General features: G+C 34.3%; 3 protein-coding genes and 1 long non-coding RNA gene across 4 annotated transcripts; 1 reads left to right on the forward strand and 3 right to left on the reverse strand.

Moving 5' to 3' along the window:
* Positions 1–381: 381 nt before the first annotated feature.
* On the forward strand, positions 382–5,783 carry LOC133697399 (isopentenyl phosphate kinase). Its single transcript, XM_062119908.1, has 12 exons — positions 382–621; positions 987–1,214; positions 1,471–1,568; positions 1,924–1,966; positions 2,502–2,563; positions 2,701–2,757; positions 3,836–3,871; positions 3,952–4,029; positions 4,406–4,472; positions 4,574–4,636; positions 5,134–5,237; positions 5,343–5,783. The coding sequence occupies exons 1-12, from the start codon at positions 564–566 to the stop codon at positions 5,454–5,456; spliced, it is 1,008 nt and encodes a 335-aa protein (XP_061975892.1). The 5' UTR covers positions 382–563; the 3' UTR covers positions 5,457–5,783.
* Positions 5,784–6,128: 345 nt separating this feature from the next.
* Positions 6,129–15,848, reverse strand: LOC133696626 (mitotic checkpoint protein BUB3.3-like). Its single transcript, XM_062118863.1, has 14 exons — positions 15,533–15,848; positions 15,312–15,448; positions 14,810–14,892; positions 13,984–14,235; positions 13,602–13,674; positions 12,677–12,757; positions 12,522–12,603; positions 12,321–12,421; positions 11,851–11,938; positions 8,360–8,587; positions 7,330–7,452; positions 7,163–7,219; positions 7,005–7,079; positions 6,129–6,529 (listed from the first exon to the last, which is right to left on the reverse strand). The coding sequence occupies exons 1-14, from the start codon at positions 15,635–15,637 to the stop codon at positions 6,428–6,430; spliced, it is 1,587 nt and encodes a 528-aa protein (XP_061974847.1). The 5' UTR covers positions 15,638–15,848; the 3' UTR covers positions 6,129–6,427.
* A 506-nt stretch (positions 15,849–16,354) lies between these two features.
* Positions 16,355–18,865, reverse strand: LOC133697400 (cell division topological specificity factor homolog, chloroplastic-like). Its single transcript, XM_062119909.1, has 2 exons — positions 18,586–18,865; positions 16,355–17,291 (listed from the first exon to the last, which is right to left on the reverse strand). Exons 1-2 carry the CDS (start codon positions 18,676–18,678, stop codon positions 16,686–16,688), a joined length of 699 nt encoding a protein of 232 aa, XP_061975893.1. The 5' UTR covers positions 18,679–18,865; the 3' UTR covers positions 16,355–16,685.
* Positions 18,866–19,533: 668 nt separating this feature from the next.
* On the reverse strand, positions 19,534–20,103 carry LOC133695974 (uncharacterized). Its single transcript, XR_009842579.1, has 2 exons — positions 19,917–20,103; positions 19,534–19,785 (listed from the first exon to the last, which is right to left on the reverse strand). It is a non-coding gene; the product is annotated as an uncharacterized LOC133695974 (long non-coding RNA).
* Between the last annotated feature and the right edge of the window lie 700 nt (positions 20,104–20,803).

Genomic DNA, 20,803 nt, shown 5'->3' on the forward strand with positions numbered 1-20,803 from the left:
ACACACATTTATTTTGCATCCAAGAAGGGAAGAAAAATACAGTATAAGGTTAAATACAGTTACATTTCTTTCTAGAACAATCTAATCAAGTTGTAAAATTATAAATTTAATTTTGAGAGCATAACTTAATTGATCAGGTCTTAAATTTGTTTTTTAAAAGTTATTGATTCGAGTTTCATAAACTTCAATTTACTAGAAATTTATATAATTATTAATTTTAAAATTAATTAAGGTAAGTATAAACCAACCTAGTTATCCGTGTTAATAAAGAAATATAAACTCTCTGATTAAAGTGGACAGACAAAAAAGAAAAAGGATAAATTTGGTAAACAGGGTGATAAACAAAATGATTATTGTTATGGTTGGAGAACAAACTTTAATCCAAACAAAGCCTTTACAAAAGCTAACGAGTCACACTCAGCCGATTCTAAGTTAAACCAGAGTCGAACATTCGAGTCACAGTACACTGTTGTTGAATATTGTGTTGACAGGCAGTGCCTCAAACCCCAACAGAGATTTGCAAACAACAGAAGCAGAAAAAACATCAGAAGAGAAGCCAACAGATGGCGGACACAACAACCCTCAGTGTAACCAAACCAATCCGTTGCATTGTTAAACTTGGTCTGTTTGTCTCTCTTTCTTGTACCCTTTCAAATATTTCTGCTTTATGCCTGACAAATTGTTTCTATTCACATTGTTTTGGTTTGATTGATCTTTATTGGTGTAAAGTCACTACTTTTTCAGTTTTTATTGTTGCTTGCTTTCTTGAGGATATATTTGATCTCGATTTGAAACTGGGTTGTGATTTTTCTTTTCAGTATGCAAGTGATTAAGTTTGTAAATTGCATCTAATATCCCACAAACCCAACACCGGTATTCGTAATATATATCCGTGACAAGAAAATGAAGGAATGAAGAAAAAGATTCGATTTCATGTGTGATTCTCTACAGTTTGTTGATTATGTGACTGTTTTTTTTTGTCTCAGGAGGCGCGGCAATTACTTGCAAGAATGATTTAGAGAAGATAAATGAAGAAAATGTTGAGATTGTTTCCTCACAGCTGAGGGAAGCCATGATTACTGGGTCTAGCTCACGAAAGGTTCTTGGGATGGATTGGAGCAAGAGACCTGGAAAATCAGGAATTTCTTGTGATGCTGACGATTTTGAGGACCAAAACTTGGATTCTAGCAGTTTTGTTGTTGTTCATGGAGCAGGTTATTTTCATAGCTATTTCTTGAATCAGCATTAAGGACATTGAGCATGAGTGAAGATTGTTTGTTCGGCTATGCATTTGCATGAATTGACAACAAAAAATTGTGGAGCGCATTGACCTTGGATTTATATTGGATTTAGAAAGGAGAGCTGAGTGATTGACCCCTTCCAGATATGTAGGAGTTGGTCTTCAAAGTGATGTCCACACTCCTCTTTTGGTAAAGATTTGCGATGCTGATTTATTGTTTTTGCCTTCAGGTTCCTTTGGGCACTTTCAGGCAAGCAAATCAGGGGTTCATAAAGGAGGATTGAACAAACCACTTGTCAAGGCTGGTTTTGTTGCCACACGCATTTCCGTAAGATTAATATTTTGCCTTTCCCTCTTGATCTTATGTCAAATCAGGGAGTATCAAACCTTTATATACACTTATAGTGCTGGGTGGCTGGATGCACAACTAGCATGTAAGGTTGAATAGAATGGGAAACAAGTATGGCATTGAAGAGAAATACCAACAGAAAATGCTCGATATTCTTTTCAAACTTGTTTGTTCCTTCCATTGTTTGTTGGACTGCAGGATATTCTTTCACATCCATGAAGTTTTGTGTAATTTTTGCAACATGATTTTTTCGAAACTTGTTTCATTACTCTTGCACAGACTCTTTGCCTGCTCCCATATTTATCATTTTTCTTGGTAATTTTTGTTATTACAGGTTACGACTCTTAATCTCGAAATTGTTCGAGCACTAGCCAGAGGTACTGATCTAGGCAACTGATCTGAAAGTAACTTGTTAGCCCCTGCTGTATAAGTCTTCAACCTTCCTCAATGGAACATGTGAAAAAAATGCTATAACTAGTATTAATCTGAGTTTTCAAGAACCTGGTGCTAATATGCTGTAAATTTCAACTAATAGTCCTTGAAATTACACAGATTCTGTACTCTGTAGAATAGTTCTAATCACTGAAAATTTCATACGAAAACAGATTTCAATTTCAAAAATGAAGATAGTGCTGGAGAATTTTATCATTTCTTAGGCTTGGTTTTCATATTCTCTTTGATGCCTTTTGCTCTAACATCTTTTGAAATTTGGTACTTCCTCTAACATCTTTTGAAATTTGAAATTTGAACATTGAAAATGGTACTTCCTCTTGCAAACTAGGATATTTCTTCATAACTCTTGAAATTTGTCCATGAAAATTCTTTCTATTTTCTCATTGGCAGCTGTTTCTGCATTGTATTTCTGGGAATTTAGCATATGACTCTTAACAAAGTTTTTTTTTTTTATGGCAGAGGGCATTCCTACCATTGGAATGTCTCCATTTTCATGTGGATGGACAACTTCTGAAAGAAATGTTAGAGGCATTGAGAAATGATGTATTTGTTTACTAATATGGCTCAAATATGGGACTTTCCGTGATTATCTTCATTATTGATGATGGAGAATTCTGTATGATCTCTTCTCATTCTGGTCTCTAATTTGTTTCCACAGATGGCATCTGCTGATTTATCAATGGTAGCTCAGGCAATCAACTCCGGATTCGTACCTGTAAGATAGATTTCTTCCTCTTTACTTTATTTTGTGAATTGAAATCTTATGAATCATTGTTTTCTATTAACTTTACTATTTAAGGAGCAAGAATAGTATGTATAATTGTACTTCTCAATCCCAAACTAGTTGAGGTCAAATTGATCAAAACACACCAGTTCTTATCTCCTTTTTTGCTGTTTTGCTTACCAAATGAAACTGAACTTATGTGTCAGCAGTAAAATTGCAGCAACACGAAATTGCTTGAAATGCAGTACCCAGATATGAGGAAATACATGAAGATCCTGATCTTCAATGAATGACAAACATATCGTATAAACTTGTTGACTTTGCAAATGGATGGAAATGACTAGCCAAGGATTCTGAAATCTCAAAAACAGAAATTGTTAGTTATCTGGTCATGATGTTTTTGCAAGCAAACAATTGGATTCTTGAGTCTAAGAGTGTAGCATATAACACTCACAGGATTATATTTAGCAACCAACAATATAGAAAACCTCAGTCTTTGGATTCTGGAGAAGCTGTAAATTCGATAAGTTGCTAAAAACTTAATTTATAGAAATTTGGCTGCCATAATTTAAGGATTGCTCAATCATCATATAGTTTCTGAAATTACAAATGAAAGGACACACATTTGTACTTTGAAATCCTTATCTCAATTCATCAACGCATAAACGCCAATCATGCTGGGCTTTTAGAGGTTTTAAGGTCTTTTTGTACTATAAAATTTGAATAAATGGCAGAGGAGAAATTTAAGTTGCAAAGCAGCAAAATAAAAAGACAGAGAAAGAGAAAAGAAAGAAAGAAGAAGGTGAAAGTTATGGAGATGAAAAATCCTCTCTTAGACCTCCAGCAACACATATCAGCATATTTGTATATGTGTTATTGGAGGTGGTGATGGATTTCTCACTTTGTTAGTCGGCATAAACCACTAGGGCATATTTCTAGTGTGAACCCATTGTTTTGGTGTTTGCTAATCCTTGAAGGAGGAGTGATCATTTTTCTTTCCCTTCATGTTCTTTGTTGGCTGGGTTTTTTCAACATGCTGTACTATCATAGATGTCTTTTTGCTTTATAGGTCTTACATGGAGATGCTGTACTTGATGATTTGCAGGTTTGGTCTCTCTTAGGGTTGATATACTCTCTTGATTTTTAAATTGAATCTGACATTTTTTTATTTGCTTATTTAATCAGGGATGCACCATATTGAGTGGTGATGTTATTATACGTCATCTTGCAGCCTATTTGAAACCTGAATATGTTGTTTTCCTGGTATCCTTTTTCCGTGACATGATCTCATATTATTGCATTTCTTGGACAGAGCTTTGTGGTTCATTGTCAAATCACCTTTTGTTTCTCTCTGCACAACCAGAATCAGATAGCTCATAGATGGTCCACTTTATTAATTCTACTCCTAGCTTTTATTCATTTCTCCATATAAACTGTACAAATGATGAGTTTTGAAGTAGGCTCAAATTCTTGTCAGTTTGATGTTGCATTTATGATGAAGTTGATCAATTAATTCCTGAAATGGACTATCTTAGATGACCTCTCTTTTTCGTAGCTAGGCCAGTCACCATGGCATTAACCTGCATGTTTTGTAATAAAAAGCGCAATTCTCTTGTTATCCAATTAATTTGGACTACAGACAGATGTTTTGGGTGTTTATGATCGTCCTCCTTCAGAACCTAATGCAGTCCTCTTGAGGGAGATCGGTGAGCACTCATAACAAACTCTATCTTTTCAATGGATGATAGTCTCCAAAATTAGCTTGATATGTCACACTGGAAGGACATAACCAATTTCTAAAACACAGCTGTGAGTGAAGATGGGAGCTGGTCTGTTGTGAAACCAACACTTGAGGACATGAAAAAGCAAGGTTTGTGTGATTGTTTCAGCATTTGATGTTGCAAATTGCTATCTGTGAGTTGGATGTCCTGTATTAATATGCATGGCGAGTTAATAGCACTTGAAATAGGCGTGGCTAAGCAGTAGCAAAACAATGCCCTCTTATTTGCATCTACGAAAATTAGTTTTTCACAAAATGTGACCTTAAATCTGTACTTTCTCATCTGCAGTATGGCATATCTCCAGAAGATGAACTCTTCCTTTTCAGTAGGAAAATTCTTGTGCAATAGAAATTAAATAACCATTTGGCATCCCCCCCGGATATTGTTTACACCAGTGATATATAATTAGTGTTAAGAGATTCAAATCTCAGGACAAGTGCCTGGTGGTTTTCCTGGCTTGTTGATGCTAGTGGAAAATATGATTTTTATTCGCCTTGATTAGAGTACTCGCAAAGTGATATTCCAAAAGGGGATTATAAGTCCTTTGCTGTGAGATCAACATACGTTTTTTATTCCTTGCCTGCAGTTGAAACAACTGTTGCAGCCCATGATACGACTGGTGGAATGGCGACCAAGATATCAGAAGCTGCATTGATTGCAAAACTTGGAATTGATGTCTACATTGTGAAGGTGATTGATAGCTTTCAGCCTGGTCTTTGCTTTATATGTTGTCATTGTTTTTATTTTTCTTTATCCTTTTGTCATATATATATATATATATTTGGTTAAACACAGGCAGCAACAACCCATTCTTCGAGGGCTTTAAGTGGAGAGGTGAGAGGCGCTCTTCCTGAAGATTGGCTTGGGACCGTCATTCGGTTTGTTGGTAAAGGAAATAGCAACTGCTGAATGTTGGGAGATTTTGGTCAGAGGCACTGAAGCTTAACCAAAAAGACATGTCTCACAAAATGTTAGAAAGATGTTACTTTTAGGACCACCCTGGCTGAACAGGATTCCTTGAAATTTATAGGGTAATTATTTGAGCAACTTGCCCTGGTCATATCTCATCAGGATTACCAACCAAGCAACCAGTGATACTCAAATTGTTGAATCCTCCACGAGAGCTCATCCACATCTCTTAAGAATTCAATTGATTGTAGCAATTTGCATGCCACATTGGATTTCCACTTTTGACAGTGCTGGGAAACGTAACAAATGCAAGAACCTTCCAGAAAACGGCATTCCATCTTGCAAAATAGCTTGTTAGTGTACTGTCGTATAAAGTTGTGATCCCACTAGTGGGACTCCTCCCTCGGTGACGAGCAGCTTGGAACCAGGAAAATGGCTGGGATTCTCTCTGGGTCATTAGAGCAGCAATGACCTCACAGCGTAGTAGAGGATTGTGTAACCACCCTCTCAAATTGGGATTAGCAAATGAAACCAAGTTTTCAAGACAGATCTCTTGCAAAAGGTGCCTTCGCCTCTTGATCAAAGAGGCAAAAAACTTAAAATTTTACTCGCCGGAGAAAAAAACCCCAACAGAAATATAGAAGGAAACGCATGCATCACCAGGACGCCAAAGAAAAGAACCGGAATCTATAAGGAAATAAGAACTGTAAATGTTTGAAACCACCACAGGTGCCAAGAAGTGTATGCAGTCTTACTGGCAGAATAAACTTCCCCACACCAAGAACCACAAAAATATCATCACGGATAAAACGCCACTCAAATAATGGCAAGTCTTCATATAAGGGAAGGCCGCATCTAGTACGGAATGTTCCTGAAACGGGACCAATTCTCAAACCCACATAGAACCACTTGCTAAACTACAACTATCAGCCGTCAACCTTGGGCATGCCCTGCATGAAGCAGGGTACAATTTACTTCGGGCCAACGTCCTTGAGGGCGCAGATCTGCTCCTCTCCCATGGAGGACATCACAGTCACAACAAGATCTTTACCCTCGCCAAATCCATCCTTGATCTGCATAGCAAGGAAAAAACATCATTATCTAGATTCGGTAGTTCACAAATTATCCAAACTAGCTTCACTTGAAACAGGAGATATTTCAAATGGATGGAAAACAACAGCACAGAAACTGAAGCGCATATGCAGAATTATGGGGTGGCCAAATTTTGATGTTTTTTTTTTGCTTAAAATTATTTTTTTTATATTCTTGAATAGTTTTGATGTGCTGATATTATAAAATAATTTTTTTTTTTTTTTAAACACTGAGAATCAACTACTACTCTCCCAAACACCCCTGTATGGCCAGCACAAGACTTCTGCTGCATACCAAAACAGTTACAAAGCACAAAATATACATGCAGATTGGGCAATCATAATTTTTTTTTAAAAAAAAATCATTTAAAGGGCAAAGAACAGTTGGAATCCTGAGAGGCAGCACAACCTTAATGCCTAATTGAATTCGTAAGGGGAAAACAAAATGTCCACTAACCTGAGAGAGGAGACTCTCATCAGTTGGGAGCCTCAGGTCATCCTTGGTATTGCCATTCTCAGTCAGCAAGCTCACCTGAAATTTTAAATGCAGATTAGATCCAAGTTCAACTAGCCTACGAAAAAAATCAAACACGTAAAAGAGACCACGAAACATACAAATCCATCCTCTGAGATATCAATCAGCTGATAGTCAGTACGGGTGACATGGGGAACCTGCAATGCAATGGAAAGAGAGATTCAGATCATGAACAAGTTTCAGTGATACTTACTGAAAAATCACGTAAAACAAGCTATACAAAAATAAAAATAAAAAAAATGCATACATCACAGTTGTGGGAAGAAGGAACAATATCTTCAAGCTTTTTTCCATTGAAGATATCAATTGCAACAAAGTGACATTTGGCATGGCCGTGCTTGCCAGTTTTAGAGGTAGAAACCTCCACAACCTGTGAAAGAAAATTAAAAGCATGTCCTCGTTAAGAATTGTGATAAAAAAACAATAAGAGGAATGAAAAGGAAAAGGAAAATAGCATCTCTAAAGAACCAATAGGATGGTTAAAAAAAAATATGATATAATGAATTTTACATACGACAAACAGCCCCTCAGATTTCAAAATAAATAGCAAAAAATGCAACACGTTCCATGGCAAAATATCCAAATATAGCAGACAAAATAATTTCTATAGCCTATGAGCAGATTCCACTGAACTCGCATTTATATTAATTAGTCCAACCATCCTAAAATCCTAGGTTCCTCAAATAATTTATTCTATCAAACCCAAATTAAAGTTCGATCATGTTGTTGGTTTTATGTATTTTTTTTCCTTGCAAAACTAACACCAGCAGTAGGGTTTCTGCCTGTGAGTTTAATTTACCCAAGTTATTATTCGACAAAAAAACTTCAAATTTTCTTAACAGTTTATTATCAGATCTAAATGATTTATTTATTTCCACGTTCGCTTGTAAAGTTCACTGCCGCTTCCACCACAGAACATAACTGACGATAAGGCTCCAAACCATTAAAAACACTATCGAAAAGAATCCAAATCAAAACAACACACACAAAAAAAATCCATTCCGATCCAGCATTCATATAAAAGGCATGCATAAATCTGAAACAGAACTAAACGAAAAATAAATCATAACAACACAAGAAAAATAAATAATCCATTCCCAACCAACATTCATATAAAAGGCGTGCATAAATCTGAAACAGAATTAAACAAAAAAATATGTATAAATCTGAAACAGAATTAAACGAAACAAAAGGAACACATACAGATCTAAAAAAAAAGGGTAAAAAAAAGAGATCTAAAAAAAGAGGAAAAAATGAGATATATGAGGAAACTAGACCTTGCAAGGGCGATTCTTGATGACAATGTAACCGTTCTTGCGAATGGTACCAGCTTGTTGAGGGTAAGTTTTCGAAGCTCCCGCATCTGCTTTTGACTCAAAGTGCTGCTCCTCGTCAGACATGGCCGCGATTGATAAGAGAGTTGCAATCACAAAACAAACAAAATACCGATAGAGAAAGTATAGGTAGATAGTGTGAAGAGCAACTGATTTATCAATTTGTGCTATTTATAGGGGATGCATTTTTAGATGAGTAGAAGGTTTTTAGGGTTTCTAAAGTTGTGATATTTTTTTTTTCCATGATTGCAGTGATTTTGGGCAAGTTTGTACCGTTGATTTAAGGGATTAACAGTTAAAAATGGGATATTTTGAACCATTGGATTTAAGTGATTGACAGTTAGTACGGTGTGCTTGGGGTAATACTGTTTGGGATGGGTTGAGGTGTTTGCATTTGTTATTGTTACTGTTTGAGATTTGTTTGATTATAGAAAAGTTTTTAAAATTCAAATTTCTCATAATCTTTTACTTCAATACATTTATTTTTTATATTATTATTATGGGATTTGATTTAAAAAGTGGTAATTTGTTTTTGTACGGACACTAAGTCCGCATTATACAACTTAATTTTTAAGTTTGCTAAATTCATTAAAATATAATTTTCAAGTCTTTTTATCCTGAACCAAGATTACCAACCCAGTATGATTAAATTATCACACGGCAATGTATATACGTTTATTTTTTTATGAAAAAATAATAATATTTTAATTAATAAATTTATAATCACCTTGTTAATTTAAATATTTTTTATCTTATTAATAATGTTTTAAGAGATTGAACTTTAGAACTTAACTAGGTTTTTTTATCCCATCGGATAAAATTTTAAAAATCTTCTAGAAAAATATAAAAATATCATGAAGTTAAAAATTTGATACATGCTACATAAAAAAGCTTTTAAAGTATTTAAATATTGACATATTATTTTTTTAAAAAAAAAAATATTAAGATGACAATGCATTGAATTGACCTTGACCAACCATAATTAACCTGCGAAACTCATGATCCGAGGCAGGAGAATGTAATAACCCTATAAAATCTATACACAAACCATGAAGGTCAATCGTGATGAACTAAATATTAAAAGTAAAAAATAAAAGGAATAGATTGAATCTTAAAAAACAAAAAAAATGATGCAAATAAACCTAGATTGGTGATCGGTGCTACATTATAGGCTATAAGAATTTTAACCGAGTATAAAAAAAAGTCAAGGCAATGTAAGTATTTCCAAACAAGTCAAGAAAATCAAAAAATCTAATCATTGAGTCGATTGTGTTTTATAAGATTATTAATTTAATAACATGTAAAAAAAACAACCATGATTTAATAATATGAAAAACCAGGCAAACCCGAGTGAATCTTTCAATTATGGATTAATCTTCTAAATTCAAAACCCGTGAAATCTTAGACTCGGGTTTAACAAAAAAACTCAACTTGTAACTAATTTAATGTTGAAGGATTAAATCGAGAAAAAAATTATATACTCAAATCATAAAGTCAACTGATTTAACAAGCTCAATTATTTTAATAATATGAAAAAAAACAACTCTAATTTAGTGGTATGAGAAACTAAGCAAACTCGGTTGAATATTTTACACTTAGATTAATCTTTTAAATTTGCAAAGTGTCTAATCATATATCGAGTTCAATAAAAAAGTTTAATTCTTAACAAATTTAATATTGAAGAATGAAATAAAAAAAACTTGTTCAAAAAAATTGCAAAAACAACAATAACAAAAATGTGGATCAAACTTCATAGGAAAAAAAAGATGGAGAATGAAATTGCTAAAAAAACATCAACTTGAAAAATCACCTAAAAAAATTAGCAATTAAAAGAGTGAGAATTGATACAAGAGATTAAAAAAATTAAAAGAGGATGAAATTGAAAATAATTTTCAATTTGAAATAATTAATTAAAACAAAAGAATTGCAATTAAAATAAGAACTAAAATCTCAAGAAAAAAATAAATTAAAGGGTTATTATTATTTTTGTAGGAGCATCACACTAATCAATGTAGAGAGAGGAGGAAAATGATAAAAATACTAATTTTCTCCTAAAACTATATGAAAATTATGAAAAAACCAAAATGAAAGTAATTGTTTTTTTCAAAAAAAAATGCTAAAAACTACATGGTCATTACAATATACTTATAAAAATAAAAAGTCCAACGAGGATCTAGACCCAAGTAAACAAAAAATTTGCTTTTAAATCATTTAAGTAATTTCAATGCACCATAAGATAAATAAACAATAAACAATTAAATAAAAACCTATACGTCATATGAAAAAACCTACTTATCTCTAATAAAAAACTGGGTTTCATGGTGAGAAGACCAAACTTATCAATCTATTATTTTAATGAATAGTAATTTTTCTGGCTATAATAATTTTTCATTTATGTTAATAGTGGCTGAAAATTACGTTTCAAATAATATTTCATGAAAATTTAATTTTTTTATTTAAATTTGTTTTATATATATTTTTTGGATTGTTTTGATGTATTAATATCAAAAATATTTTTTAAAAAATAAAAAAAATATTATTTTAATATATTTTTAAAAACTATTAACACTCTCAATCACACCAGTAAGCATTGCTGAGTAATAAAATTGGAACTTCAAATCTTTCCTAACACAACTAACAGCCATTTCATTTCACTCTTCGCCTCATAAAACAAATCCTTCTTTCCCAGTATCTGAGTCCATTCGAAAACAGGGAGAGAAAAAGCGAAGAGTCGAAAAAGGTCTTACAAGTTAGTACCCACAATTCAGCTGCATGACCAAAAGGTATTGAATTAAAGCTCGACAAAGGAACCATTGTATCGAGTATCGACTGGTATCTGTTACGGATACAACGAATTTTTACATAGTTTAATAAAAAAGCACCCGCTGTTTCTAAATTCTAAACTCAATCATTGTGCAGTCACAAATCACTCCTCTCTCAGTCACAAATCATCAGCTCTAGATTTTAATGTTACAAGCATTACAACATGATTAGCTTTGGATTTCTCTGCAAGGAGAATTACCAAACCTTCAGTAAAGAAGCCAAGGAGATAAATCCGCTACACTTGCTCAAGAATGCGGTGCACTATGTCAGGACATAAAAATATGGACGCCACAGTGTGAAAATGGTTTGGCCGTTTGAACAATCTGAAATACAAATAAATGAAGGGATAAGGTAAATGACCACAGCCAGCAATCGTAAATGAAATGATTATGCACTTTATCCTCCACATTTTGCAGGTTGGAACAAGCTCTTGAGAACGAAAGGGCTAAAGTAATTCACAAAAAACAAAGGGAATTGACTTCCTTTATTAATATGCGGGCACCAACATGCCATCTAGTGTCACTGTTATAAGCAACTACGATAAAAATTGCAAAGCGGGTTTATTTCTAAATTGGATTTATTACCTTCTTCACCAAGCATTCGAAAGCTCATTTCCTACTTGAATCTCTTGAAACTTTAGGAGAATATCCAATGTCGCTGCCATCCATTTTCTGAATAAATATTTGAGGGGGCACCTCCCTGTCATGGAAAAGTCACATTGATAAATATGCATGGTCAAGCAATTTGATCAATAAACACGTATGTGGTAATGCCATGCCACAATCAAATACGAGAGCATTGTTGTTGTGGTCAGGTCTCCTTGGATCATACAACGCGGATAAAGTGGAGTAGATATGAGAAGAAAAGACAAAAATATTCATAATTAAAAAACTAGATTAAAAAGTGGAGATTGTGAATAAATGGATCAAGATGTTTTGGAAAACCAAATGACAACAATGAAAACAAAGTAACCCAAGCATAATAGGTATGAAAGAAACACGATCACGATTTCTAGCATTAATATTTTAGAAGAGTATAGTAAAACAAAATCACAAAGCAGTTGGCTACAGGAGTGGCATACGTTTCATTAGCTTCTTGGTATGTGTAGCTTGATGCAACAGCCAAAAGTTGCCCCACATGGTTGTATGATAAGGATGCCACACTGTTTGGATATCTAGGAAACTAAAAACAAGACGAGAAATTAACCACTTTTAAAAGAAGTATGATTGAAAAAGAAATTATTGTGCAGCTAACTATTATACTCTGATCAGATGGAATATACCTCATTTAATTTTCTTTTACTTTGAGCATCCCATGCAGTAACATAGCCTTCATTATCACCAGTGACAAAAGTACCACTGATGCTAAATCAGAAACATTCATCAGTTTTAGTTTCAGAGGTACACAACGGCAAACATTTGACTTGATTGTACTTACAGTGGATTGAATGCTATGTCATTAACTGATACTAGATGTGCTTTTCCATCCTTTGTCTTAGGGTGACACCGAAAAGTGTATCTGCAGTTCATTTTGAAATGCACAATGCAAAATTATTAGCAAATTGTCCACATCAACATCTCAAATATGCAGATGCTCAGAAAACATAGAAAGGAACACGCCAAACATATATATATATATATATATGATGAATACCAGCTCAAATACTTTGTTCTGCAGCATGAAAGCAAACACGTATCACAATGATCAAATTGAAATATCCAGGGCACTAAGAGCAAGATTGCAACTTTGAGAACAAATTATGGAACTTGCAGTTGATATCATCACTAAAAGGAGAAACTATATACTACTTGCATTAAAAATGTATTCGATGATGAAGGATTAGCATCTCAACATCAGTAACTTAAATCCAACTTCTTAAGAGGAGCAGTGAAACCATAGAAGTATATCTAGTCTAGTGCACATGTATGTGAAAAAACAAAAGAAAAATAAGACTAAGTCTCTTTGCTCTAAAAGATTTAGAACTCAATAACCAATAGGATGCAATTCCATTCTGCTTGTCAAGTTCTAGCTTAGTAATATAGTTGGAAATATCCTATGATCTCTAGGATGCCTCATGTATTATAGAACTCTTGTCACATTTGCAGAATTGTCCTTGACCTTGGGATAGGATGATAAGAATGTGGAATGGCATTAAGTTCAGTCTTGGTTAAAAGTAAAAGGAAAGTGTGTTGGCATTCTGTGGATCTGCACTGTGAATAAATTTAGCAGTGGGGCGAAAAAAAACACAAATACCTCTAGCAAAACAAAGAATCCAAAGATTAACAATAATTGGAAATGCACTAGAAATTTGAGATCTTCAACAAATGAAGCATGCTTGAAGAAATACAAGCAAAAGACTGACCTGATGGAATTTAAATTTAATGGATTTGAGATCTCTACAGCTACCCGTCCATCTATTGATCCAATTGCATATCCTGCAAGAAAAAAAATCCTATTTCAAAAGATTGAGAGGGAGAGGGGAAGAGAAGGAAAAAAAGGGAATATAATGCCTTTTAAAATGGTTATGGGATCATTCCTTCTTACCATGCTTAATATATATATATATATATATTACAAGTAACCACACACTTGATATATATGATAGTAAAACAATTACAGTTTGGTTGATTCACTTTTAAGGAATCATTATGTTCTAATAATAATGACATTCCCCTGAAAGGAAGTTTTCTACCAGAAATTACATGCTGAAAAATACAAAGCTCACACTATCAGTATCTTAGTACCTCTGGTATATGAAGTTGAAGCAACACATCTTATCCCTACATCCATACATGATTCTTTTAAATCAACTGCTCTTTCAAAGTTCCGCAAGTCATATATATTTACCGCTGCTCCAACAGCTACCATCAAATCAAACCCAGAGACAGAGATGGACTCAATTTCTGCATCTAGATTTCTGAAGAGTGTAAGAGGATTTGCCAAGCGGACATCCCAAGACATTACCTTCTTGTCCAAACCAGCTGAAATCACTTGACCTATAACAGTCGAATAGAAAAGAATCATCAGAAACTCTGTCAGCAATGGGGCAGCAAGGAAATAGCATATCCACGAGCAAATGGGGGGGGTGGACTCTTTGTATGTCTTAGCGCCCATCTTCTACAACCATACAACCATATATGTTGCATTGCCAATCATACATATCATAATGTTACAAATTATGATGCAAAGAACAGAAACCCTAACCTTTAAAAAGAAATCAAAGGGATGGAATGCAAGATCTCTAGATTCTACAAGGTGGATGGATGGTAAAATCCCCAACGAAAATGCATGCAAAGGTCTTATTTTTGGTTGCTCCACTTGGTTGTCTTTCATATTCACCCTATTTGTGTATAGTCCAACATGTTAACTAGATATATGACTGATCATATTCTGCAAACAGTTGATGGGATTTAATAGTGCTCCGTAGAAATATAAAGATCTCCAACGAAAAAAATATAATGCTAGGTTGAGCACGCATATCTCGTCGTCTTGCAGAAAATTACAAAAAAAGAAAGCAATATGTGTCAAATTCAAAGTTAAATTCGTGTGAGCATGGTACAGGTAGCTTACATGTTTCAATAGAGTATCCCACACATGCTGCTATATCCTGATGATTTCCAATAGCATCATTAGTTCCTGAATGCAAGTCATACCTAGAAAAATTTGCCCCGAAAAGAGTCAAGATATAATGCATGAAAACCATGGCATACCAACTCAAACTACAAAAATAAGTAAAACCACGATTACAATCCAAAGATTTTCTCTCTAATAAAACCATGGTAAGCAAAAGCATAATCAAGCAAATTAGCCCAATTACAAAAATAGCCAAAATCACTACACGGAAAAACGCCAGCAATGTGTACCAAAAGTTAAAAGAAACCTTTCAAAAACGTAGGCTACTGAAATGCTAACGAAGTTATGATCATTGTATTGGAAGCAATTATTCAGTCGGAGTTAACAACGGCACAAATTGATCCATATTAGAATAAAGAAAGATAAAAATGTAGGAAATACAACGAAACTGAAGCTGGGTTTTACTTTTAGAGTTCAAGTTGTTTTAACAACAACAAACCTTATAATGGAACCGTCAGAGGCAGCTGTAAAAGCCACAGACTCAGTCTGGAAACAACAGTCGAGAAGCGCAGCTTGTGAGGGAGCAGGAGCTTCTAATCTGAGCAGAGAGCTATCCACATCGTATAATCGAAGTTTCTGCACAATAAAATCACATAAAAATAAATGAAGCAATTTTGAAGGGGAGTAATAAATAAATAAATAAAATAAGCGGGTACTGACGGAATCCCAAGAAGAAACGAGGAGATTATTGGATTGAGGGGCGAATTGGACCCTGGAAAGTGCATCTCCGATCGGGTTTTCAAAATTTAAACACTCGCCGTTCATTTGGGTGTGTGTGTGTGTGTCAAGGAGGTGTTTGAAAGTCAAAAGAAACAAGAGGGAGAAAAGGAAAGCTATGTGTGGTTGGTTATTGTGATGTGTTGGAGATAACAGAAGCAACTGTGCTTTTAGTCTTAAATTAATTAATTTGCCCTAATAAAGGAAACCATAGGATGTAAGGAGGGGAAGTGGAGAAGAAGAAAAATGTTTATCCAAGGGAAGTACACAACCAACTGGGATCGTCTTGTTTTTACTCGTGGTGTCTAAGATGTCAACTGAAATTGTTATAATTATGATAATTTGTTTACTAACATGTGTGCATGATTGGAACTGGAATTTGGGCATACTTTTAATGGACAAGCACACCAACCAACTTCAATGTTTCCGATCCATCAACCTCCATTTTGTGAACCTGAAGCAAAAGCTGTCCTCTCCCATGCCCTGAGGAATGAGAGGAATGAGGATGTGAGGCGATGGCGGCAATATATCTTTCAGTATCTGGAATGGCCCGGACAATCTCATTGGGATCCCCTGAGATTTCCCTAAATCTCAGATGGGGACTAACCATTTTCAAATTAAACCAAACCCAAAGAGAGAGTTCAACAAATGTCACAAACATATTAAAAAGATATAATAAGATACATGGAAGGAAAACATAATAAAGGGATATACGAGTTGGTTTGTGTTGTCGTGTAAACTGATTCATTGGCAAAGGACTAGAAATTTAATCAACATCAAAAACAATCATCAAATCATTTCCATTGCTCAAATCACCAACCAGCACACCACAGGCTACCTTCTGATGATAGCGAAACATACAAGTACAGATGCACACACAGTAAACCTAAAATGATTCTAAGATGCCAATTCACATGCTCCAGTGTCATTAAGCCAAACATCCAAATCGAAGAGAGTTCAAAATGAGCAAAATCTTCAACCACTCAAAAGTAGTTTCATATATACAGAGTGAGTTTATCTTTGCGGCTAAAGATCCAAATATGAAAAAGAAAAACGTTTGATACTAGCCAAATCCTCCTTTGTTTTCCTCTTAATCTTAGAACCGCGTTCTTTCATCTGGGAGGTAGAAATCAAAACGAACATCAACAGAACCAGAATTTTCTCCAGTATCTTTGTACTCAATGTTTGTTATTGATCCACTCTCTTCTTCCTGATATCCTGGCTTCACCCGCCGTACAGGCACCGTCACAGAGTACACAGTCCCGAGATCTGTATCAGTTGTGACACTCAGCTGAACTTTATCCTGTGATTCTATCTCCACAAATTCTGATAGAGCATGCACAATGTTGTTCACAATTTTCCGCTTTGCCTCATCACTAACTGCACATCTGTCAGAGAAGAGAATCATCTTCAAACGCTGTTTGGCAATCCTTGCATTTGAGCTCTTTCTTTGTGTTGGTGAAGGGAATATTATCCTCCAAGCCAAGTTTAAACGCTCAAATAAGCTCATGTTTATGGCACTTAAAAGCAACCTTTCAGCTTCTTGATTAATAGCAGTTGAAGACAGTTGGTATTCTTCAGCAATTCCAGCAGATCGTTTAAAGTGACCATGCATTTTACGGCTGTCAAACACGCCACCAGGCCACTTGAGCATGTTTTGAGAAGTGCCACATCCTCCATTGAGGAAACCAAGGAACTCAACCTATACATTAGAGAACAAAAGACCTAACTGCAGTGAGACATACAACAATACAGATGCCAAATTCTGCCAGCCAAAATATTTCAATACTAAAAATACATAGGTGTGAAAAAACAGAGCAAAAGATTTTCTGCTAACTAAAGTAGATTCCACTAACGAATATCATAACAACTATCTGCATAGCATTTGGTCATCTTGCATCCATGCTGTTTCATTTTACTGAATGTGGCATGGTTTATATAAATATTTATATTAACCAAGTCTTTGTTTTTCTCCCAAGTAAATGCAGAATTAGTATATACACCCTCAACTTTAAACAACCCAGCACTCCAAATTTATTTTTTCTCACTGCTGTGTCTCAACTCTTCAAAATCAACCAATAAGTCTTTCATCATATTCCTATTAACAAGGTGTTCATGTAACACCATCTGCTGCCATGCATCCACGTCAACCAAATTAAAAGCACAAAACACCGCATAATCTAGTTATATATATATAGAGTGAGATTGAAATAAACAGAAAATAATTGTGATAGAGGCAAAGCAAATTTTATCACTTGAAGCCCGTTTAATTTATTATTGTTTTCTCTATTTCTAAAAGTTTGTGATATTGGGCCACTCCCATTGCTGAGAAATTTGCAGTTTAAATGCCTCTCAATTCTGCAGTCCAAGAAATTATGTGTGGAAAGATCAAAAGTTAACACAATTCAACGTACCACAGCATTGGACACATGTTTCTTAAAGTTTAAAACAAGAAATGCTCAACCTGAGAGTATTCAAATCTAAAGCCAGGATATGAAACCTGTATAAGAACTCATGCCAACAATTTCACTTCACTACAATCCGGTTCCAGAATACATCAGTGTGCCAAATACATTACAGCAAGCAACTTTCTTAACCATCGATTTTGTAAGAGATTCTTTTCTCCTACTTTATTGTTAACCACTGCATAAAGATTTAAAACATTTCAGATAATATGTAGATATGACACATGATCTCATATGCAATGAACTCTATACTCTATAGGCCAAATAACTATGAACCCAAGTAATGATACCCATGACTTACCATCCATAGCCAATTAAAAATAACATTTGTATGGCCCCGTTTTAGTAACAAAAGTCAAGTCTTCCGTAAAAAATAACCCAAAACCCCAATTCTCCCCCATTTCATTTCCCCTTGCATTTCTCAAATTCCTTAACCAAACAGATAAATTGGCATGGTATGGGAAGAACAACAGAAAACACACAAGAAAATAGAGATAATTTAACAAGGTAACAGGGTAGAGGAGTAGAGACCTTGGAATTTGAGGGAGGCAAAGAACATCGAGGAGGGTGTTTAGAGTAAGAGGCCAGTGTTGCCGAGACCCTCAGATCTCCTGATATCGCCATTTTCAATTGTTGCAACCTCTCTCTCTCTCTCTCTCTCTCTCTCTCGCTCAGGCGCTCACACGCGTACACTCTCACTGCTCTTTTTCTGCTGGCGGAGTGGCAATCCTGATTCTCACGCTGCCTTCCACAGAAGCAGTCCTGGAGTGATATTTGGCCTCTTCCAACGACGGCGTTTTTGTTTGTTTTGGCTTGCAATTATTTTGTTGTTGATGACCCAAAAGCTACTTTTTTGTGATTACAATTTAAAAATAATCATATATGTAATCAAAATTATAGTTACAAATATCGGTGAAAAGAAAGCAGTTTAACAGTGTTTGTTTAAAATCATTGTAGATAATGTAATAACTAAAAAGAATATAAAGTAATTTCATAGCTTCAAAATTATAAGAAATATATGATTATTAATATATAAAAAATATAGCAAAATAATATTAAGTTGCTAGTATAACAAAAAAAAATACTAATAATAAATGTATAAATTACAAAGTTGGTAAGTAAGAATATAAGCATTGTTATAATCTATCCATACTATAAAGTATAAATTAGTTTTGTTGTTTTATTAAACTACAATCTCATCACGAAAAATCATTGATAGTATGTGATATATATATTAAAATTTCCATGGCAATAAAGAATGATCATGTTGAGATTTTTAAAATTAAAAATACATTAATTTTCATCCATTTTAAATGTCATGTAACTATCACACTCCTTTTTTCAAAATCACTATTCGTGCAATCTCAACCATTTATAATGAAACATAAAATCATCATACCGTTCATTTAATTTACTTTTCATTCTCACCAAATGTGACCTTTTTTTAACTCCTTCCATCCATTTTCCATTGACAAGATAAATTACAAACCTTTTCTTTTTATTTAAATACAAAAAGACAAGATAAAGTTAGCTCAAATTATAAATTAGAAAAGAAAAACCCAAAACTTTTCCTCCCTCTCCCTGTCCACAATCCTCGCCACCGTCGTCCTCGTCAATATAATCCATCGCGATTGGAAAAAGTAAACAAAGCCCAGCAAGCAACGTGCACAGCATCTTCATTTGTTCACCTCTGCTTTTTCATTCCTCCCCCCCTGCCTCCACACGACACCTCTGCAGCACACAACCAACATAAACATGAAGTCTAAACAAGCCACAAACATACATTATGACAATTGACACAGCAATTAATCTTTTCCCTCCAACACCAAAATCATGCACCCAGGCATTAATTAAACACGCACCCAGTCACGCTACCATCTCCGCTGCTACAAGCAATAACTAGTCTCGCCATTTTTATCGTCAAAAACCCGTAACAGATCTCATTGGAGTTGAACCATATACTGGTTCTAGTTTGGGGCATAAGAAACAGAGCGGGATACTGGTTCCAATTCAGAGCATGTCGTTGGCACAAAAAATTGATGAGTAGAAAATAAATCTAGAACACGAACAATTAAAATATATGCTTTAAAATTAGAAATCAACTTCAAACAACCCACGTAGATCAAGTAGATCTTTTTTATTCTGCAGGAACAAAGGTAGGAGGACTTCAATTCTTCCCCCTTTTTTTACGCGGTGAAAAATTCCAATCCTTAACTTTTTTATGTACATGAATTAAAAAACATCGGCCATATAGAAATATGAATGCTAATCTTATAAAACCTTCGGCATAATAAACAATGAAATTAAAAAAAAAAAAAAGTCTATGGCTACAAAATATTTGTTCTTTTAATTTTGTTAATTAATTCTGAACACATATGATCGTAAAAATGTTGACGGCCAGCTTGATAAACAGTGATCTAAACTTCCGCTCTATTATGATAAAATAATTAAAAAAAAGATACATGTAACAAAAAAAAAGCTAAAATAAAAGGTAAATTATAGACACGTTTCCTGTTCGTCATTAAATTATATTTACTGTTTTGGTCTCTCAAAAAAAAAAATTATAGTATTTGAGATATTTTAGTATTTTCATATTACTTGTTAGTTATTAAAGGATTCACTAGGATATAAATGTGTTTTTTTTAATTTTTAAAATATGGTAAAATAATAAAATTACCTTTGAAATCAAAGCTTTGAAAACTAGCACACGAGGACATCTATATCTTTTTATTTTTTATAATAAAATAAC

This window comes from Populus nigra, chromosome 6, assembly GCF_951802175.1.
Source record: "Populus nigra chromosome 6, ddPopNigr1.1, whole genome shotgun sequence".
NCBI classification, from domain to species: Eukaryota; Viridiplantae; Streptophyta; class Magnoliopsida; order Malpighiales; family Salicaceae; genus Populus; species Populus nigra.

Bases quoted from the DNA above. Each gene is read 5' to 3' on its own strand.
- LOC133697400 (XM_062119909.1), bottom strand. From the start codon at position 18,678: ATGGCGATATCAGGAGATCTGAGGGTCTCGGCAACACTGGCCTCTTAC. The intron at 17,292-18,585 runs GTCTCTACTCCT...TCTAATGTATAG, and splicing joins TGCCTCCCTCAAATTCCAAG to GTTGAGTTCCTTGGTTTCCT.
- LOC133697399 (XM_062119908.1), top strand. From the start codon at position 564: ATGGCGGACACAACAACCCTCAGTGTAACCAAACCAATCCGTTGCATT. The intron at 622-986 runs GTCTGTTTGTCT...TTTTTGTCTCAG, and splicing joins CCGTTGCATTGTTAAACTTG to GAGGCGCGGCAATTACTTGC. The intron at 2,758-3,835 runs GTAAGATAGATT...TTTGCTTTATAG, and splicing joins TCAACTCCGGATTCGTACCT to GTCTTACATGGAGATGCTGT.
- LOC133696626 (XM_062118863.1), bottom strand. From the start codon at position 15,637: ATGAACGGCGAGTGTTTAAATTTTGAAAACCCGATCGGAGATGCACTT. The intron at 12,604-12,676 runs GTAAGTACAATC...TTTCTGATTTAG, and splicing joins GACATAGCATTCAATCCACT to CATCAGTGGTACTTTTGTCA. The intron at 11,939-12,320 runs GTATGCCACTCC...TTTCCATGACAG, and splicing joins TACCAAGAAGCTAATGAAAC to GGAGGTGCCCCCTCAAATAT.